At 37.8% G+C, this 23,019-nt stretch overlaps 1 protein-coding gene across 4 annotated transcripts in view; it reads right to left on the reverse strand.

Moving 5' to 3' along the window:
- LOC135219238 (RING finger protein 207-like) overlaps positions 1 to 23,019 on the reverse strand; it is a 206,740-nt gene that overhangs the window by 16,215 nt on the left and 167,506 nt on the right. For all 4 annotated transcript variants that reach the window (XM_064255834.1, XM_064255833.1, XM_064255832.1 and 1 more), the window contains 2 exons: positions 12,361 to 12,480; positions 10,774 to 10,892 (listed from right to left, as the gene is read on the reverse strand). In XM_064255834.1, coding sequence (XP_064111904.1) covers positions 10,774 to 10,892; positions 12,361 to 12,480 — 239 coding nt within the window. The remainder of the gene's footprint in view (positions 1 to 10,773; positions 10,893 to 12,360; positions 12,481 to 23,019) is intronic.

The raw sequence follows: 23,019 nt of genomic DNA on the forward strand, positions 1-23,019 counted from the left end.
TCGGACACGATCGACAACGTCTTCATTCAACCAACCCTTAAGAAGATTAAAGGAAGATTATCAGCGGGGGTGACTTAAAATGGCTTGTTTGTGGATGGACCTCTTGGTATAAATACCACCTTTTCTGTAAACTTTTCTCATTCATCTACCTGAAGAGGGAGACAGCAGTCTCTGAAATATAGTACTTTTTCTCTATATTTTGGTGTTTTTATGGGCTCCTTTTATTAGATGGAATTCTGTTGTTACAGAACATTTTTACCAGTCATATATATATATATATATATATATATATATATATATATATATATATATATATATATATATATATAATATTTTGCGTTTAAACCAAACAAGTCGAGTCGAGTCAAGTCAAGACGAGTCATATGACTCGAGTCATTTTGAATCAGCGCCGTCCCCACTGACTGAGTCAGAAAGTCAGAATCAAGCTCAACAGGGACTAGATGGACGCAAACGCTCTTGCTGAAGTATCGTTTTATGGATTTATGAGATTATAAATGCTAAAAGGCCAGAGTCTGGAAGCTTCGAACATTTCCAGACTTGATAAACAATCTATAGAAGTTTGATGACTCCTTCAGAATGACAACTGAACAATTTAATTAGTGGAGTTAACTGCACCCTACAAAAGAAAGCAAAACACCAACTACCGACGTGCACCTTCAGTTGAGGAAGAATGACCATTTTCCTAAGGATTCATAGCGCTCACCTCTCCGCGGACTCGCCGCGACTGATGAAAAAATGGTTCCCGGTCCGAGTCACTGACTCTGAATCGCCTTGACTCGCCTCGACTCGGCATGACTCGACTCGCTTGGTGGAAACTCTCTCATTTGAATGAATGTGGCGATTTAAGAAGAATCATGAATCGTCTTGACTTGATTAGACTCGACTCGCTCGGTGTAAACGCAGCCTAGCAGGGCGTCACGCCCGAGATGAGGAAAGACAACGTTCACGTTTTTAATGCATAATCTTGGATGGACTGCATGCGATGTAAAACTTACAATATTAGCCTCATCATGCGCTTGCAAAGCGTACTACTCACCAGCAGAGCGCTGACTTCCAATAAACGGAGTGTGCCATTCATGTCGATCTTGCATATACTCTCAGGTTTTCTAGATCTGTCCTTTGCATGTTTCAATGCCTCCTTTACTGTCATTTCTAGGTCATCCTGGTCAAGGCTTTAGGTCACTCAGTCACAGGAAATGCGCCTAACTGGTAGATGAGCCCCTCCTCTCATGAGACTCATATCAGTCACGCTTATTAGTCTTGTGGGATACCGGAATATTCAATAAATAAATACATAGCAATTCTTCACGGTGTTCAAGGTTACCAAACAAATGAACTGCAGTTTCCCGATTTTGAACGTTGGTAGATTTAGTGCAGCAGCCAGGAAACGCGCGCAAGTTGATTCGTTGAAGGAGGGACAAACTGGATGTTTTTGCACTTTGTGTGGTCTGCAGTAGCTTCAAAGCGAAGAATTCAAGAAAATGTCAAAGTTCTCTTAGTTCAAGGAATATTTGGGCAAGACTGAGAGCAGCAAAGGTGGTGGTCCAGGAAAGGAATGGAATGGAATGATTGTGAAAGAGAATGCTTCTGGGAAAGCGAATTTCTGCCTCATAGCCTTTGAAGAAAGTTAAGGAGTTGCTAGTGCTCTGTGAGTGACATAGAAAGGCAGATGACTGCTCTGTGAAACTTGAATAAATATTGGGGAGATTTCACATTTATTCAGTTGAGTGCAAATTTAATTTCTCTGTTAGTCTGATTTTGTGGCAAATATCGACAAAGACAATAACGTGTTGGAAAATGATTTTATTTTCTGTCATTATCTTCGGAAGCATCAAAACTGAAGAGAACAATTACCCATATAGGAATAATTATAAAGTTACTTCAATAACAATAATAATGGGCTGGTTAAATAACATTGGGGCTGGTCAGTCGTTGGATGGGTGATCGCTCTCCTTGCCGTTGATTCCTTGGGAAAAGATCTTTACCATAATTTCCTCAGTCTACTCAGCTGTAAATGAGTATCTATTCCGATGGTGTAGGGCCCAGCTATGGGTTAAATAGCAAAACTCAGCAATGATGGAAAGAAATGAAGGATTAAACGACAACGACGTAAATGGAACCTCTGGCAACAGAGGAGCTTCGTCTGGCAGCCAGGTATAAAGCCCAATTGAAGGGGAAGACGGTCAGGTACTTGGAGGTCGTCATCTAGCAACTGGCCACACAACGACAGTAAGCAACAACCAAAAGAACAAATGGACAGAAGAAAATAAGGAAATATGGAGATGCTACATCAAAAGCAACCCGACGTAGAGAGGATATAGAAGAAGGTTGGTCAACATCTGGAATGAGAAGAATAACACCCCCCAAACAGAGCAGAGGCTGGCAGACCAAGTAAGGAACATTAAGGAAAAGAACTGGCTCTCCCCAACAGAAAGAGAGGAACTGGAAAGAGAAATGACACATAGCAACGAATTACAAGAAAACGAACTGAGAGACGATACCACAAAAGACAAAAGAGATGATGAGTTATCAAACAATGACACACGAAGAAACACCGACGAAGTAACAGAGAGGACGGAATGGGTAGAAAAGATCACACAATGGATGAAGCCGTTACAGAGGGAACACAGATCCCCTCCATGAAAGCCTACAACACCAAGAAATTAAGGGAGAAAACAAGTGAGGTCAATGAAATAATGATATAATACACACCACCAGTATTACGGAAACAAATAACCTAGCATATGCAGGAGCAAGACTATAGTAGATTCACATTAACCGTGAATGTGATGTCTAGGCCAGTCCCTTACGACGCTCCTGATTGGCTGCTGATAAGCCAATCACAGGGCTGGAAACTCTCAGTCTCTCTCGAAAGAGTTCACATAGGAAGGATGTATGTTCCACCTCTCTCGAAGAATACGTCTTTCAAAAGTATCCCTCAGGAGAAGAGGAACATAGATCCTGCCCATGTAAACTCTCGAGAGAGACAGAGTTTTCAGTCCTGTGATTGGCCGAGACATCAAATGCACGGTTGATTGGAATCTACTATAGTAGCAGAACTCATGGGGATATAACACCAACACCACCAGCACAACCAACCCAACAGAAACCAAAATAGCAACCACCATGGAAAAGGTTCCTGGAAAAGCAAATCATTATGATGAGATCTGACTTGAGTAAATAAAAGAGATGGCAGAATAAAGGCTAAGAAGCAAGAAAACAAGGGAGGAACTGAACGAGAAATACAAAGTACAGGAGAGGGGACTAAACAACACAATAGAAGATGTAAAACAGAGGCTTAAGGCCAATCCACATAAGATCCAACAGTACATGAACAGGAATATGGGATACCATGGCTCCAGAAAGTCAGGGCAGAAGAAACAGGGAGAATAAAACAAAGATTCACTGAGATCACGACAGACACAATCAGACACCAACTAAAGAAAATGGCCAACTGGAAAGCCCCACGTCCCGATGAAGTTCATGGATACCAGCTCAAAATCTTCAAGGCCCTATACCCACGAATAACAGAACAACTCCAGTATTGTATCACAAACCACCATGTGCCCAAATGGATGACCACAGGAAGAACATCCTTGGTACAGAAAGACAAGAGCAAGGGAAATATAGCCAGTAACTACAGACCTATCACCTGCCTACCAATAATGTGGAAGTTACAAACAGGTATCATCAGTGAAAGGCTATACAACTACCTAGAGGATACAATCACCATCCCCCACCAACAGAAGGGCTGCAGAAGGAAGTGTAGGGGCACAAAAGACCAACTCCTGATAGACAAAATGAAGAATAGTAGGAGAAGGAACACCAACCTAAGCATGGCACGGATTGACTATAAGGAAGCCTTAGACATGATACCACACACATTGCTAATAGAATGCCTGAAAATATATGGGGCAGAGGAAAACACCATCAGCTTCCTCAAAAATACAAAGCGCAACTGGAATACAATACTTACAAGCTCTGGAATAAGACTAGCAGAGGTTAATATCAGGAGAGGGATCTTCCAGGGCGACTCACTGTCCCCACTACTCTTCGTAGTAGCCATGATTCCCATGACAAAAAGTAGTGCAAAAGATGGATGCTGGGTACTAACTCAAGAAAAGAGGCAATAGAATTAACCATCTGATGTTCATGGACGACATCAAGCTGTATGGTAAGAGCATCAAGGAAATATATACCCTAATACAGACTGTAAGGATTGTATCTGGGGATATCAGGATGGAGTTTGGAATAGAAAAATGTGCCTTAGTCAACAAACAAAAGGGCAAAGTAACAAGGACTGAAGGGGTAAAGTTACCAGATGGGAGAAACATCAAACACATAGATGAGACAGGATACAAATACCTGGGAATAATGGAAGGAGGGGATATAAAACACCAAGAGATGAAGGATACGATCAGGAGAGAATATATGCAGACTTGAGGCGATAGTCAAGTCAAAACTCAACACTGGATATATGATAAAAGCCATGAACACACGGGCAGTGCCAATAATCAGATAGAGCGCAGTAGTGGAATGGACGAAGGCAGAACTCCGCAGCTTAGACCAGAAAACTAGGAAACATATGACAATACACTAAGCACTACACCCAAGAACAAATACGGACAGACTATGCGTAACACGAAAGGAAGGAGGGAGAGGACTACTAAGTAAAGAGAACTGTGTCAACATCGAGAACAGAGCACTGGGGCAATATCTGAAAACCAGTGAGGACGAGTGGGTCAAGAGTCCATGGGAAGAAGGACTGATTAAAGTAAACGAAGACCCAGAAATATACAGAGACAGGAGAATGACAAACAGAAAAGAGGACTGGCACAACAAACCAATGCATGGACAATACATGAGAAAGACTAAAGAACTAGCCAGCGATGAAACATGGCAATGGCTACAGAGGCGAGAGCTCAAGAAGGAAACTGATGGAATGATGACAGCGGCACAAGATCAGGCCCTAAGAACCAGATATGTTCAAAGGACGATAGATGGAAATAACTCCTCACCCATATGCAGGAAGTGCAATACGAAAAATGAGACCATAAACCACATAGCAAGCGAATGTCTGGCACTTGTACAGAACCATTACAAAAAGAGGCATGATTCAGTGGCAAAAGCCCTCCACTGGAGCCTGTGCAAGAAACACCAGCTACCTTGTAGTAATAAGTGGTACGAACACCAACCTGAAGGAGTGATAGAAAACGATCAGGCCAAGATTCTCTGGGACTATGGCATCAGAACAGATAGGGTGATATATGCCAATAGACCAGACGTGATGTTGATTGACAAAATCAAGAAGGAACTATCACTCATTGATGTCGCAATACCATGGAGCAACAGAGTTGATGAAAAAGAAAAGGAAAAAATGGATAAATGTCAAGACCTGAAAATAGAAACAAGAAGGATTTGGGATATGCCAGTGGAAATTGTACCCATAATCATAGGAACACTATGCCCGATCCCAAGATCCCTGAAAAGGAATCTGGAAGAACAAGAGGATGAAGTAGCTCCAGGACATTGCAGAAGAGTGTGTTTCTAGAAACAGCGCAGCGCACATAGTAAGAAAAGTGATGGACTACCAAGGAGGCAAGATGCAACCCGGAACCCCACACTATGAATACCACCCAGTCGAACTGGAGGACTCTGATAGCCAAAAAATAATAATAATTATAACAAAATGATATAAAAATAATAATAAGAGATTTTAGAAAAATGATTCGCAGAATAGACACATCTACGTTCACGCAACTGAATTCGATTCTTTCCAACTAGAATAAGCAAATCTATTAATTTATACTAATTATATATATATATATATATATATATATATATATATATATATATATATATATATATATATATATATATATATATATGTATACACACACACACACACACACACATATATATATATATATATATATATATATATATATATATATATATATATATATATATATATATATATATATATATATAATATATATATATCCATACCACCTATCTCTCCCTAATGGTCAATTACACTTTGTTATCTTTTGAAAAATCAGATAAAAATATCTGAGCTAACTGTGCTTTTAAAACTCGGCTCTGAATGCATATTTCATAACTAGGGTGGCAGTTTTAATGAGCTCGCTCTCTTCTCTCCTCTCTCTCTCTCGTCTCTCTCTCTCACACACACACACACATTATTATATATAATTGTTATAATATATATATATATATATCTTTATATATATATATATATATATTAATATTCACAATATAACATATATAATCATTTATCTATACGTTTAATTTATATACATATACGTATATAAATATACGTATATACCTGCTCTTGGTGACAGCGGGAGGCTCCAGAAGTGTTAGTAGTATGATTCTTCGCAAGTGTTTTGAGATGGCATAAATAGAACCAAGCCTTTCTTCATGCATGCTGTGGCCAACCACAACATATTCACTATCAGGTACATGATAGTGAATATCCACGATGTGGATTTCTTGGGAAATAGGCATCAATTGACCTTAGGTCTCCTACTGGTGTTGTGAGACGGATTACCAACAGACCACAAAGTCATAGAGTAAAGGAACAAGAACTTGCACTCCCCTGTTAACGCTTTACTCATGGCTATATAGTTATTATATAATATTTCACATCACGTTGTTATTGTTACATATGGGACATGGACACACTTACATATATTATATATATATATATATATATATATATATATAATATATATATATATATATATACATATGAAACTGTAATATCCACAATGCCCTCTTAACTTCTGAAATTCTTTGCTCTTTTTTGGATACTCTTGTCACTACAAAGCCTTGAGCTCCAACTTCCAAGAAATTTGAAGAAATCGTAATGAACCCGGGAAATGAACCCGCGATACCATAATCATGACGAGGGTGTTGTGGCTATTATAATTTCATATGTATCTAGTAAAAATGACCAGTAGATTCTACATATACATATATATATATATATATATATATATATATATATATATATATATATATATATATATATATATATATAGTCGTAACGCTGGAATATCGCATGTTTTAGCGATAGTTCGTCAATATATATATATATATATATATATATATATTATATATATATATATATATATATATATTATATACATTATACATACACACACACACACATATATATATATATATATGTATATCTATATTATATATACATATATCTATATATTATATATATATATATATATATGATATATATATAATATACATATATATGTAGGTATATAATATTATTATATATATATTTATATATCATATAGATATATATATAATTATATATATAATATTATATATATATATATAATATATATTAATATATAAATATATGTTAGATAGATATATCAAGTATGAAAGGCCAATTAAAACACTCTGCCTTAAAGCTAAGGTATATATTTTGGTGGACTTACTTCCACCATTATCAAGCAGTGAATGACAGATAATAGGATCAACCTTCCCAATGGAGCCAAGGACTCTGACCAGATAGACAACATCTTCCTTAAGACAACGATGAAGCGGATTAAGACAATTAACAGAACCTACGGCGGCTTAGAGGCGACCCCAGGCATCACCTGAGGGCATAGCTTCCACTATATATTTCGCCAATGAAACTCCTTCTGTCATTCACTGCTTGATAAGGGTAGAAATAAGTCCACCGAAATATAGTCCTTAGCTTTAAAACAGTGTTCTAATGGGCCTTTTATACATGAGACGTATCCTGTTTTAACAGAAGAATTTATTTACATATACATATACATAAATGCTTACTATATATTATATATATATATATATATATAATATACTATATATATATATATATATTTATATATATTATTTATTTATATAATATATATAATGATTTATATATATTCTATATAAATATATATATTATATATTATATTTATTTATATATATATATGTATATAATATATATATATATATATAATATATAATATATATATATATATATATATATTATAGATATTATAATAATATTTTATTAATTTTAATATAGTATATAATATATATGCACACACACAAACACACACACACAAGAGCTACTGATCAAGAGGAGTATTTTGCCAGAACCCACGAATCGCATTTGTGTAATCAAATGAGAGTAGTATTCCAATCTGGAATATGTAGAAGCAATTTAGGGAAGGCAGATTATTCTCATTCACTTGGCTCCAAGGAAGGAAACTGAGCGTTAATTTCGTACTAATTAATATTGAAGGGAAAAAATCTCAAAAGAAAAATCGCAGTGAAGGATTTGACATTAACACTTGAGAACGAGAAAAGTTCAGTAATATATAAAACAGACACTATCTCTTTATATAGAAAGTTGTAAGTCTGTTAAATTAATCAATAAACTATGGAGGCTTGCTTAATGAAAGAGTACAAAAAAATTAAGTTAATAATTTACCCAATGGAAATGACATTACTAAGCTCTTGACCAAAATTAATTTTGGGTCACACGAGCAATAATGAATTCATTGTTGTTTATTAAGCTTTGCATGAAAAAAAAAGGATTAGCAAAAATGGGAAATTTCAGTGCAAGGGAAAAATGAAACACTGCTTTCGCTTAAAAACAAAATAAAATAGAAAATATGGTCTTATTTAAACATAACTATCGTGTGTAAAATGATTGTAAAAAAAAAGTATAAAAAGCGAATGTAGAGAACTCATTTACAAAAATGCGTAAGATAAAGCAGATCAGATTTAAAATAACGGAACGGATGACGAGTTCAGTTTCTATTTTAGTTTAAGTCTCATGATTAATAATGCTGTCGGAAAGGTTCCTTTCTGAGTCATTATCTACTCTGAATAATAATAATAATAATAATAATAACTAAATAAATAATAATAATAATAATAATAATAATAATAATAATAATAATAATAATAATCTTGGTGTCATGAGTCTTGAAATGGAGAAACAAATCCACAGTTATGTTTGGATACAAATCATTAAAATGGGAATCGAACAGATTCCCAAAAGCTCTCCGTACTGATTTATATTTCAAATATCTACATCCATACACAACTGTGGAGTTGTTTCTTCAATAATAATAATAATAATAATAATAATAATAATAATAATAATAATAATAATAATAATAATAATAATAATAATAATAATAATAATAATAATATCTGACTAGCGTTTGTGGATGTGGACTCCACCATGGCAAAGACTCAATCTGAAATTTCCAGACAAAACCTGTGGAATTGGGGCTTCTTCGTCACTGGAATTTTCCGTCCTTCTTCCCAAAGAATCGTTTCACCGGATCTCTTCAAAAGCTTTCCCGCTCAGCGCAGACGCAAACGAACGAACAGCACAAACATCGTTCACTTCGGCTTTGGCCATTCCGGAATTCACGGAGGAGAAAACGTAGGCCAATGAGAATACAAGCGATTACTGTTTCGACCTTGGAAATCGGTTTACGGCATGACAATTTGGGGAAATTAATCAGGAGGACCATAGGATAAATGCCCGCAAAAAATTCTACGAAGACCTGATGGATAATAATAATAATAATAATAATAATAATAATAATAATAATAATATAATAATAATGAAGCCAAGCAAAATATAGGTTCATTCAATCTCACAATTTAGCTCGTCTACTCGGTGTGCGTGTATATATATATATATATATATATAATATATATATATATATATATATATATATATATATATATATATATATATATATATATATATATATATGTATATATATATGTATATATATATGTGAATATATATGTATATATAATGTATATATATATACATACATACATACATATATATATATATATATATATATATATATATATATATATATGTTTTCTCAAGAAGATTTCAAAATCTACAGCCAGTCCAAACGAAATAGGGAGCGGCTACCATTGGTAAATTAACTTTCGCGTAATATGTTGAATATAAAAAAATAAAATAGCTAAAGAGACTGATCAATAACTGGGAAAATCTGAATTCAAGAGCTAAATCAATTTAACGTTGATCTCTCTATAAAATAAACGATGAAATATGACTAATCATTCCTTAGCTACAAACAAGCGACAGTAACATCACTCGAGTCCTTTCGTTCCAAAGACTGTCCTCGTCGTCCTTTCTGTCTTCCAGCAAGACCTCTCTTTTTTTTCGTGACGTCTTTTTTATGTTTTGATATAGTACTCCTTTTGGCAAGCACTATGAACACCCCCTACTCCATGTACTAGTTGTGTCTCCTAATTTACTACCGACAATGACTCACCTGCCTCCATACATTAACAGAATCATTTTAGTCTTGGGATTTCATCGGGCCCTTGGCACACTGAGGATGAAAGCAGCTCGGAAATGTACAAGTTCAAATAAAGACAGTTGAAAGAGCCATTCCTATTCCGACACAACACACTCCTCTCCACATACAAACACTGGGGCACACACACACACAATCAGACACACGTACGTCCGCAGAGACAATAGACACAGAAACACACGCTAATATACAAAACACACGCAAGCATACAAACTACGTGTATAGCAAAGTATTTTCACCAGTATTTGAATACAAAATAATCAAGGAGCCCTTCCTATAATACGCCCCAAAATCCTCAGTTATTATAGACAAGATCTAAACGCAAATGTTCACATACAAAGTCTAGAACACCTGTGCTCACCTCTGTTGTTGGTCAGTCTTGCACGTGCTGCTGATTTGGTCTAGAATTTGTTGCATAATGTTTTCGCTGGAATCCACCACCGAAACTTGAGACGACGTCATGGCCTGGGCCTGGGGCACCTATTTGAAAGAAGTGAACGGTTGCTGGGATTAGCGATTCCGTAATCTCCATAGACATTCGCTGTATTGCTAACAACATTAAGCACAGTGATCCTGCGACCATCTATCTTCTGGATGAGTGACACTGACTACATTTCATCACTGGCTTTTTATCACTGCCGTAATCCATCCGAAGCTCAGGAGTCCATTAAATATAAGTAAGAACTCGTTTCAACACTTAATGACGAGCAGCTTCACTACTTAAATTAACCCGCTTGTAACAACTAAAATCATTACACGATTGAAATAACCTACAAGCAATACAAAGCCTGTTCTCTTTGATGGCAGAAACCCCTTACGTACTACGTCATAATATTCCTCCTCAGAGGCTTAGTGGAAATTCCCATCACCAACAGTTCTGAAATATTGACATCATCAGGTTCACTCAGGCGGTTTTAGACAAAAATCACACTAAATGACCAGTCATCGAATGACGCCTAAAGTGAAGCCCATCTGAGGAAGGCCGCGGAGATACGATCACTGGTTCAGTGTCATGTTGTGGACCAGAGGTTTCTTTAGTATATAATGGTCAATTGACATATTCCACTCAGTCGTATTCTCAAAGCTGACCTATATTTTATTTCATGGAAACGCATTAGATTATCTTCTCTATTGGGTCAGACAGTCAATCTTCCCAGAATTTTATGAACAACGGCAACTTTGACAAGGTGATCATTCTACCTAAAATATAAATCTACCTTGTGATATGATTGTAACATGTATAAGATACTTAATCTCGAATCACTCCAATTCACTGAACTTTCTAGAAAGGTGTATTCATTCCTCTTCTTACTAATATAAATATCATACTCAAGACAAAATCTACGTAAATGATAATTAGCTCGTCGACTTATTCACAGCATTTCATTTGTTAAGCGTTTATCTTACTCATTGACAAAAAGCAACTGAATGCTCAAGAAAACAATCAATACAAGCACAGGAAACCAGTCAACATTAGAGAGAGAGAGAGAGAGAGAGAGAGAGAGAGAGAGAGAGAGAGAGAGAGAGAGAGAGAGAGAGAGAGAAGCCACTCTTTCAGACGGAACCAGAGGAACAGAAAGAATTCAACGTGAACTGATGATTTTAGGTAGACACTGAATAACTGACAGAGAACACCGATTATAATCAGTTTACATCACACCAAATATATCAGCCAAAAGCAATTCATGAAACAACACAAGGAAATAAGGAAACTGAAAATAACTCCTGCGATGGTTTTAATCACTCTAATAAAAGGCGCAGAAGTTTTCGACTTCCATATTTTGACTCGATCTTCAAAGAAGGCCGCCGCCGCCGAGCGGAGTAGCGAGATGAACGGAACCCAGCCCAGAGGAGAAGAAAGGAGCTTATACATTACCCGAGGCGGCCGGCCGGCTTCTTCAAAGGGCGGCGCCTGATGCCACGCATTAACCCCTAATTGTTTCCTCACCTGAAGCTTCGGTGATATTCTCTCCATTAAGGCCGTGATGGATCTTATGTAAGGTTCTAATTGCTGAGCGATGATCATCAATCTCTTGTTTTCGTCCCGGAGACTCGCTACGTCGTTCACCTTAGGAGAAAAAAAAAAGGGGAAAGAGTGAATTTATTTATCAGGATTTATCAAGGTCGGTTTGTCGTTGATCTTTTATGGGTTGGGTATGATTGGGCGAATGACCACTGATCTAATACCAATTGGTCCTATGCGAATTGGTCTAAAGCCAATTCGTCCAGTTGCATAATTAAGTTTACTATAGTAGATTCACATCATCCGTGCATTTGTTGTCTAGGTCTAGGCCCGTCCCTTACGACGGTCCTGATTGGCTGTTGATAAGCCAGTCACAGGGCTGGAAACTCTCAGTCTGTCTCGAGAGTTCACACAGGCAGGATGCATGTTCCACCTCTCCTGAAAGACGTATCCATCAGGAGAGGTGGAACATACATCCTACCCATGTGAACTCTTTCGAGAGATTGAGAGTTTCCAGCCCTGTCTTTGGCTTATCAACAGCCAATCAGGAGCGTCGTAAGGGCCTGGCGTAGACATTAGATGCACGGGTGATGTGGATCTACTGTAGGACGATCCAATACTGATTAGTCTAATTACTAATTCGTCCATATGGATAAGTAGATACAGTCAGTCCTCACGGAAAAGGTCCAATTTTGTTATTGACATGCTTAAGAAGTTTTCTTCCAATTTCAACTAGAGCAAATATTAAATATCTTCGAGCCCTTTGCCATGGAGGAAAACAAAAACTTGCAGTCAAAGGTTGTTTGAATCCACTCCGCACAAAGCGAATGCAAAAGACGAGTGGCAAAGGAACTTTTTGTTGTAGGTGTGAAAACAGAGCCTGCAAAGCTACTGCAGTTGCTCATCGCGAAGACAACAAACATTTTCCAAAAATGAAAGCAAACGTATTTGTGGATCTGGTGAGGCCAGTAGAGTTCCTGTAGTGAAATGTCATCATACAGTTAAAAAAGTGCATTTACTTTTGATTAATTTTCCTTTTATATAATAACATTAATTACATTATACTTATTATCTTTCAGCCAATTGGTCCGTTATACTACTAATTACATTATACTGATTATCTTTAGACCAAATTGGTCCATCATACTACTCAACATTGGAGAGGTTGTCTTTAGACCAATTGGTCTATTAGACCAATCAATTTTAGACTAGTTGTCTTTAGACCAATAGGCTTCTTAGACCATTTCACACTGGACTAGCTGGTGTTAGACCAATGTTCTGGGACAGGTTTTTATCGAGTGATGCTCTAATAAAATAGTGGCGTGACATGATGTGACATGGGTACGTTATTTATGTGCTGTTCGGAAATTTATGTTAAAATGACATATTTTCAAGTTTATCAAGAAGTAAAACATTAATCAGCTTAAAAAATATGGAAAACACAAATGTTTTCCGTGATATCAAGAGATACGACAACATGAAAGAGTGCAATTATATTGTCAAACGTATGTTGCGTTCGTCGTTTTTGGTTCCAGAAGATGAAAATAAGTTTATGAGGTTAAAACCTAAAGGTCACAAAATAAGGCCCACTGGAGGCTTCAAAACAACGTTCTTGACCTGAGACTCAAAATCAATCGAGGAAATAAAACTCTACCCTATTATCTCTTGAGTCCTCATGACAATCGACAGAGATGAAGTTTTAAAATAATTCAGATATATATATATAAAAAATAATTCCTCACAAAAATGAAAGTTCACGGTGATACAAAATTTCTCGAATGGACTTTTCGAGTTTGAATCTCAAGCCAAAATTCTGCCTTCATCCAGAACACAGCGCCACAGTGGCGTGGTTGGTATGGTGTTGGCGTCCCACCTCGGTGGTCGCGAGTTCGATTCTCGGCCATTCCATTGAGGAGTGAGAGATGTGCATTTCTGGTGATGGAAGTTCACTCTCGACGTGGTTCGGAAGTCACGTAAAGCCGTTGGTCCCGTTGCTGAATAACCACTGGTTCCATGCAACGTAAAAACACTATACAAACAAACTTGTTTTTCATTAATCCTCAGATCTCTCTCTCGCTATCTCTATACAGACATACACACAAACACACACACATATATATCTTACAGGTATGAATTGATGTGTTAGTGAATTACATACTGTATTAGCTGCTCTTGCTTGGAGACAGAGAGCGCCTTAGAGACAGCCTTCTTGAATGAAGGAATCTGATGCGTATGCGTTTTAAGCTGGTGGCTGTCCGTACTGTTGCCACAGGCGGTTTTGAGGCGTGGTGGGTATGTACATTCGTTTATATGTATATCATAGGTCCAATCGTTCAAGGCACTTGAGGGAAAGACACATTCCTTTGTGATAGGAAGAAAGACGGTCGAGGGAACGCCAAGTGTCGGGAGAAAAACCCATCTTAAGGTATAGCACATATTTTAAATGACTTAGAAACAGTTGCCTTTGAAAAGAGAGAAGTGTGAAGTGTATCCCTTTACTTAATATTGTGTTATAAGAAATGTAATGAATATATCTTTATTACAGATGGGCTCTTATCATGGTACAAGAAACGGGATTCTCTAAAACTTGACTATTACAATGTAGCAATTGATATTTTGAGTCTAGGAGTGATTACTTAGACTAAACCAGGAGAGTGGAATGATAACTTATAGTTTTCTTTGTGGGGCAGACTTGGGTTTTTATTACTTGACTTATTGATCATTTTGTTCTATTTTCTGTTCATCTGCTTTGGGAAATAAATAGTATATTTTTGTATTTATGTGAGATTAATAGCCTAGTGACATGCTTGCAGATAGAGGGCGCCTACTGGCACAGGTAAGGGTTGTCAATTTGTGTAGTTTTGTCAAAAAGGGGGGGGGGTTATAGTGGTGGCAGCGGTTTAAGAAGCTTTTTATACATTTTATAGGCTGTAGGTACGCTAACGAAGAGACTGGTGACTAGGTAGACATATATTTTTGGGTAGGAAAAGGGGTTATAATCATGTCACAGGCAACTCGGTGTTCTTTTTGCTGATTCAGTGGTTTGGTTTGGTGTTCAAAGTGTCGGGTTACTTGTGTATCTCTCTGCATCTCAGTGTTAGCCGGTTAGTGATTCATGAAAACCAGTGTTTTAAAACCGTGATAGAAAAAAGTTTAATTTTTGACATATTAAAGTGTTTCATGAGTGTGGTGAATAGGCTACGCATATTTGCAATGCGTATACGAATTTGGTTTCCAGTCATATGAAGATGTGAGTGTAATTTTATGTTTCTTTCTTCTTTTCTCCTTCATTATTTTTGTTTTGTTTTGATTCCTTTTTTTGTTTGTGATGAATTTACTCAAAGGGTATTTTTGTTTTGATGTCTCTTGAAATTTGATGGACATTGGGGGTTTTTTGTAATGATATGAGCGAGGTTTTTTCTATCCCCTCCCTATTTTTGTTGTTGTTTTCGTGGGATGATATACTGGGCGCGGGGCGCGTTTTTTTTTTGTTATCCATTATTGGGGGAAATTTCTATTAGTTTTTCTGGATTGGGTTTTGTGTGTATATAAATACATTGATGTTATTGAGGTCGGGGAATGTTATAGAACACAAAAGCTTCCGTACAGAGAGGAAAATGGCGGATGCTAAGAGTACCACAACGCTGCTGCATCACGTAACGAACGTGAATGCGGGCGTGAGCCCGTTCAGGGGAATCGTAGATGGTGTGTTATCCCAGCCAGTGCAAATCTTTATTGAAGGTGTGAATAATTATTTAAGTGCAAAAAACATAACGGATGATATAGAGGCGTTTAGAGAGGCGAAAGCTTTGCTAGATTTCAATAAAGGTGACCTCTCTCATTGTTGCAGAAGTTTCCAATTTGCAAAATGTCGTACCTGGACTGATTTGCAAGCATTTTTGAAAGCAGCTTATGGCTCAAAGGAACACGGAGATATGGTGAGGGACCTCAGGGGTTTTTATAAAATACGGAAGGGCACAAATAGCCTCGTAGAACATAGTTAAAAACTTTTTGACTCAGTGGCAGATTGGGTAGGAAAATTGAAAACATCTAAATGGGTTACAGGAGGTAGTGTCTCACTTGAGAATGTACATAAACTGATCCATTTTTCGATGCTCTTGCACGATGTACCGGATGCAATAGTGAATAGCTTTGATGAAATAATTGAACCTACTTTGGACGAAGAATTACTTTGTGCCCAAATTGAGAAACATATGTCTAAATGTCCCACTGTAGATAGTACAATATTTAATGGGACAGGCCTGGGAAATAGGGTGCAAAGAGACAGAATTTTCTTCTCCCCGTCTGTGTGCAAAAGTTGAATATAACAAAAGATCAATCAATCAAAGGCAACAGCATTTGCGCTGTTTCATGCAATAACCAGGGCATCTAAAGAAATTGTGTAGAACTAAATACTGTGGAATGTGTAAGAGTACCGATCACTATTGGTAATCTTGTCTGTCTCAGATAGGGAGAGATGCAAGGCCTACACCTCAAAATTCTGGAAGTTATAATGAGAGGACTTCCCAGGCAGGTCAAACCAGAGGGCAAAGGGATCGGCGAAATTTTTGGAAGGACGATCAACAAAAAGGGTACAGGTGATTAGTACGTGCCATTGTGGTCTCGTGAGGGACGCCCCAGAGCCCAGGCCTATAGTTTATGGAACAGTAGGGGATGTGGATATCCCGATATTTATAGACTCAGGCGCGTCTATAAATTTAATGGACTATAATTTGTATCAATCCATGTTCACCAATTACCATTTGCAACCCTCAACGGAGGCGGTGTGTGATGTACAAACCCATAGATTAAATACCCTGGTAACAGAACCATTTTTGGTAATGAAAGGCATTGCGTTGGGCAACAGACTTTTGCTGGGTCATCCTCCGTGTAGAAGACACAAGATTTCGATCCATGCGGTTGTTAATGGGATAACAATCGGAATACCTGGTGTTTTTCTTCCTTATGAGGACGTGATTAGAACGGAGGACATGGAGATTATTAGAAAGGGAGATGTGCTTGGTGATAATAATGGCGGTGATATGGGAGTTATGGGGAGTGGTAATATTAAAACCCACATTGGTGATATGGGAAATGATTGCGAGGATTCTATTGGAGTTCACGGTGATAGCAATTGTGGTGATGATATTATGGATGGTGATGTTGATACTAATATTGATGTTATTTCTGATACTAACAATGCTGGGGATGATACTAAGGGTGGTAATGTGTAAGGGGTGGTGGAAAGGGGAGATACTAACCACAAATATAGAGGTGTTTTATCGGAGGATATTGTGTTATTGCCCGGTTCAAAGACTATGGTAAAAGTCAAATTGAGGGAAGTGAGAAAACCTACGGATGTGTGTGTTATTGAAAATAGTGAGAGGCTTAGAGGGGTAATTAGCATGGCGTCGGTGAACAGTGTATCCATGGATGGGACCATGTGGTTAGAATTACTAAACTGTAATGATACAGTTAGGAGATACCAGAGGAATACATATATATTGGATTTCCAAGATTGGAATCGTGATACTGGTTCAGTGGCTATCGTAGAGGGGAAATCCGAGTTTTCAGAGGCAGAAATGCAATCAAGGAAACGAATATTTAGAGAACATTTAGCTAATGCGGATTATAGTGAACATGTTGAAGTGATAAGCGAGCTCTTGGCAGAATTTGGGGATACGGAAGCCTTACAAGGTGATAAATTGGGGTTGACTAATGTGTTAGAGCATGAGGTAAATTTGGAGAGTGGCACAAAACCTATTTATATTCCTGCATACCGCATACCTTTCAAAATCAGAGAACAGGTAGAGAAAGAGGTCAATAGATGGGAGGAATAAGGAATCATTAGACCTAGCGTGTCTCCTTACAACTTTCCCTTGCTAGCGGTGCCTAAGAAGGACGGTTCTGTCTGTGTATGCGTCGATTTTAGACCTTTAAATAAAAAGACTATCCCTGACCACTATCCAGTCGCGTGCATACCAGATCTTTTTGTAGAAATCGGGGGACATAATATTTATAGCTCAATTGATTTGGCGCAGGGTTATTTGCAGGTCCCTCTTAGTGAAAGTATCAAAGAATATACAGCTTTTTCAGTGCCCAAGGGACACTATGAATTTATGCGAATGCCTTTCGGTTTATCGGGCAGTCCGATGACTTTTACCAGGTTTGTGAACACAGTTTTGCACGAGTTATTGGGCAAAAATGTTTTTGTGTATATGGATGACATATTGGTCGCAACAGACACGATCGCGCAACACCTGGAAGTGCTTACAGAAGTACTTAGGAGGCTTAATTAGCGGGGCTGAAAATTAAGCTAGCTAAGTGTTCGTTCTTGAAAAAGCAAATCATATATCTAGGCCATGTCATATCTAAGGAAGGGGTTAGAGTAAATGACGATACAGTCAAAGCAATAGCGAATTTTCGCACCCCCAGATCAAAGAAAGAGATTAAGTCATTCCTGGGTATCGCTAGTTTCTTCAGGAGGTTGATGAAAGGGTTCTCTAATATAGCAGCTCCCCTAACAGATGTATTGCGGGAAGATGTTCAATTTCAATGGAAGGAACCCCAGGCAGAGAGTTTTCAAAAGCTCAAGGACGCGCTAATGAATCCCCCTGTTTTGAAGTCTCCAGATTTTAGCAAATCTTTTACATTAGTGACCAATGCAAGCCAGGAAGGTATAAGTCCTTGCCTTATGCAAAAGTTTGATGGGAAATTCCATCCCATGGCCTTTTATAGCAGGAAGTTTAGAACGAAGGGCAGCAACGAGAGATCAATGGCTACCATAGATAAAGAAGCCTTTGCAATAGTGACGAGCTTGGTTCATTCTAAAATGTTACTGATGGGGAATAAAGAAGAAGTTCTTACAGACCACAAGCCATTATTAGATCTTTATTCCCCATCAGTAACATTTTAAAATGAGCCAAGCTCGTCAATATTGCAAAGGCTTCGCAATAGTGAAGCCTTTGCAATAGTGACGAGCTTGGTTCATTTTAAACTGTTACTGATAGGGAATAAAGATCTAATAATGGCTTGTGGTCTGTAAGAAGCCTTTGCAATAGTGACGAGCTTGGTTCATTTTAAAATGTTACTGATAGGGAATAAAGAAGAAGTTCTTACAGACCACAAGCCATTATTAGATCTTTATTCCCCATCAGTAACATTTTAAAATGAACCAAGCTCGTCACTATTGCAAAGGCTTCTTTGCAATAAAGATCTAATAATGGCTTGTGACGAGTTCATTTTAAAATGTTACTGATGGGGAATAAAGAAGAAGTTCTTACAGACCACAAGCCATTATTAGATCTTTTTAATAAACCCAATTTGTCACCTAAAAGAGCTGGATGGTTTTTAACTGTCAGAGATTTTGATGCAAAGCTCAAATATATAGAGGGCAAATTTAACGTAGTTGCAGATGCTCTTAGTAGAAGTTTTCATGACATGGAAGAGTTCCAAGTTGCGCAAGTCACTAGCAAGGCTATACAATGGGATATATCTCTCATAGAGCAAAGGCAAGATGAAGACGAGATTCTAGCAGACGCAAAAGCGTTTCTTAGAGGGGAATTAGTCAGGTAACGTTATAAGTTGCCTTTTTCAGGTTTGGAGTTAGAAGGTAATCTATTGGTTAGGAAAATTAAATATAAATTGAGAACCAGTGAAAGTAGAGGAGATACGACACAGATAGTAATTCCGAAAGTCCTAATTCCAGTGGTTCTGGATATAGTTCATTGCAGGTTCGGTAGTCCACACTTGGGAATAGAAAAAAACGTATGATGAGGTTCGTGCTAAATACATTTGGAAAACATGGGGAAAGATGTGGAAAATTTTGTGAGAAACTGTACAGTGTGCAATGCATGTAAGCTAAGCCTGCAAGAATAACTTCATGCAAATTAGGATCGTATCCTATACTGAGTAGACCTTTTCAGAGAATACATATGGATATCCTGGGAAATTTTTGTGAGTCTAGGTATGCAAACAAGAACTTGTTAGTAATAATAGATGAACTTACAAGGATAGTAGAAATTTTCCCACTTAAGCATAAAACGGCTGAAGAAGTAGCCGTAGCATTTTTCAATGGTATCATTTGCAGATACGGCTCACCCGAAGTTCTATTGACCGACAATGGTAGAGAATTTGTGAACAAAACTTTGGAATGTTTAGCGGAAGTCATGGGGATACAGAGAGTAACAATTATTCCATACAGACCTGAGGCTAATGGGTTGTGTGAAAGAGCAAACAGGAAAGTGCTCGAGGCTCTCAGGAAAACTGTAGGTGGTAATGATAAGAATTGGGACAGATATGTTGATGTTGTTAGACATAGTATTAACACTATGGTTAGTGATTCCATTAAAATGTCTCCATTTGAAGCTTTGTTTGGTTGTCCAGCACGAGGCACATTTGATTTGCTAACTATACCTCATCATGGGGAGGATACGATCAAGGCGTTGGTATCCACAGCCAGAGAGAGACATGCTTGTCTCAGCCGTAATCTCGAATCCACAACCAGAGAGATGGTACAGAAAAGTATTAGTAAAACATCCGATCCCAAGATCAATGTCGGAGACAAGGTATTTTTAAAACTTAACGTGAGAAATGAACTGAAGTACAAATTAGGCCCGAAGTTTGAAGGTCCTCAATGTAGTCTTAGAGGAAAAAACAGGTCAGTCGAGGTTAACACATATCTCGAAATTGAAAAGAATTGGTTGTGGTGATTAATATATTGTCGCACAATTGCATTTTTTCTTTTTTTTCTTGCTGCTTGGTTTTTGCAATTTGGTGGTGGAATGCTTTAATGTTTTTTTTCTCTCTTTCATTTCCTTCTACTGTTTTAATATTTCGCGCAAATCTGCGGCGTTTTGGCGTAAGATTCCGAGGTTAATATTTTACGTGGGAAGTTGTTTGGAAATATGGCGAATTTTTGTTTTAGCTGAGAAACGTGATGATAAACATGTGATAATTCCTGTGTGTATGATATTTGGGGCATAATGGTTTCTGGCATTGCAAGTCTGACTAGACAAATCTATAGTGCGGTTCGAAGCCCCTGAGGTGTTCACAGGTGGATTTTTCTGATAATGCTGTGATGAATCCAGTTGCTGATTTTTCCTTTGGAGTTGATTACTCGGAGATTTGGACTATTCTCTGTTGACTATGGCATTCCACAGTGATGTACTTTGTAAGGGGGTTGTTTTCCGGTCGTTTCTGGTCGATGGGATTGTTGCGGTAGCAAATTCCATAACGGTACATATTGCATTTTGAGTAAGATGTTGAATTATAAATGTTTTTTCTTCTCTTATGTGCGCTGTGTAATGGGGGAAAGTTCACTTATCAATGTTGTTATTATCTTTTTTTTTCTTTTCCTACGAGAGGTGTCGTAATTGGTGTTAAGCTCTAAATAGCATTTCTATTTTAGATAGGAGATATAATTTGTCGGGGTATGTGAGTTAGATAGAAGGGGTGTTCGGCATTATATTTCATGGAGGTTAGTTATATAAACAATAAAAGGGGTTTTTACTGTTAGACATTATGGGTTCTCTTTTGATAGTGTGTTTGTCAGATATGGAATTACTTATGAGGATTCAGTGGGTAAAGATTATACTTTCTTTAGTGAGGATATTTCAATATTTGACTAGGAGATTGAGTATATTAATTAATGGCGGATTTGTGGGGTAAAGCAAGACTTTAGTTATTTTATAATCATGTAGACTTTTTAAATACGGACACATGATGACTTTAGAGAATTCCCAACTTCACGTGATAGTGACGTGACGATGGAAACGACTTCGTTCTACAGTACCAGAGGTCGAGTCGAGTCTACACACAAATGGCGATTCTATGGACTGCCTTTTCAACGGATGAGATGTCGTTGGTATATCGTCTCAGGATACGTTCTAGGATAAATCAGGAGTCTACAATCTCCTATGAGGCGGGTGCGAGTAGCACTTGCATGGAAGTCACGGGATATTTCTTTGACAACGGGGTGGTGAGCACGTTTCCTTCAGTAGAAAATGTCGAATCTACAGTTTTGCGATGAGGGGGTGTTGGATACACTCACGAGGGTCGCAGGCGCTGAGTAATGGCACATGCTGAGTTGTTTCAAGGTAGTTTACGCACTCGACCTGCGTCTACAACTATTCGTCAAGTTCTGCTTATCTTAGTGACAAGGATGAGCTTTTCATCAATGAACGTTACACAATTCCAGTAATAGTGGTCATGCTCGTCGATATACTGATCACAATTTGTGCACTATGAGTTCTTAAACTTCTGTGCATCTGGCGAGGCACAAGGGCTCCAGCAACGGAGGTAGCCCTAAATCATGTGGCAAATTGATACATTGTGCATTAGTTGCTGATGTGGTGTGCGACAGGAGTGCACAAAGGACATAGGTGGCCGAGCCGTCTTACAGGTATGAATTGATGTGTTAGTGAATTACATACTGTATCAGCTGCTCTTGCATGGAGACAGAGAGCGCCTTAGAGGCAGCCTTCTTGAATGAAGGAATCTGATGTGTATGCGTTTTAAGCTGGTGGCTGTCTGTGCTGTTGCCACCGGCGGTTTTGAGGCGTGGTTGGTATGTACATTCGTTTATACGTATATCACAGGTCCGATCGTTCAAGGCACTTGAGGGAAAGACACATTCCTTTGTGA

Source organism: Macrobrachium nipponense, chromosome 1 (assembly GCF_015104395.2).
Source record: "Macrobrachium nipponense isolate FS-2020 chromosome 1, ASM1510439v2, whole genome shotgun sequence".
In the NCBI taxonomy this organism is placed as follows: domain Eukaryota; kingdom Metazoa; phylum Arthropoda; class Malacostraca; order Decapoda; family Palaemonidae; genus Macrobrachium; species Macrobrachium nipponense.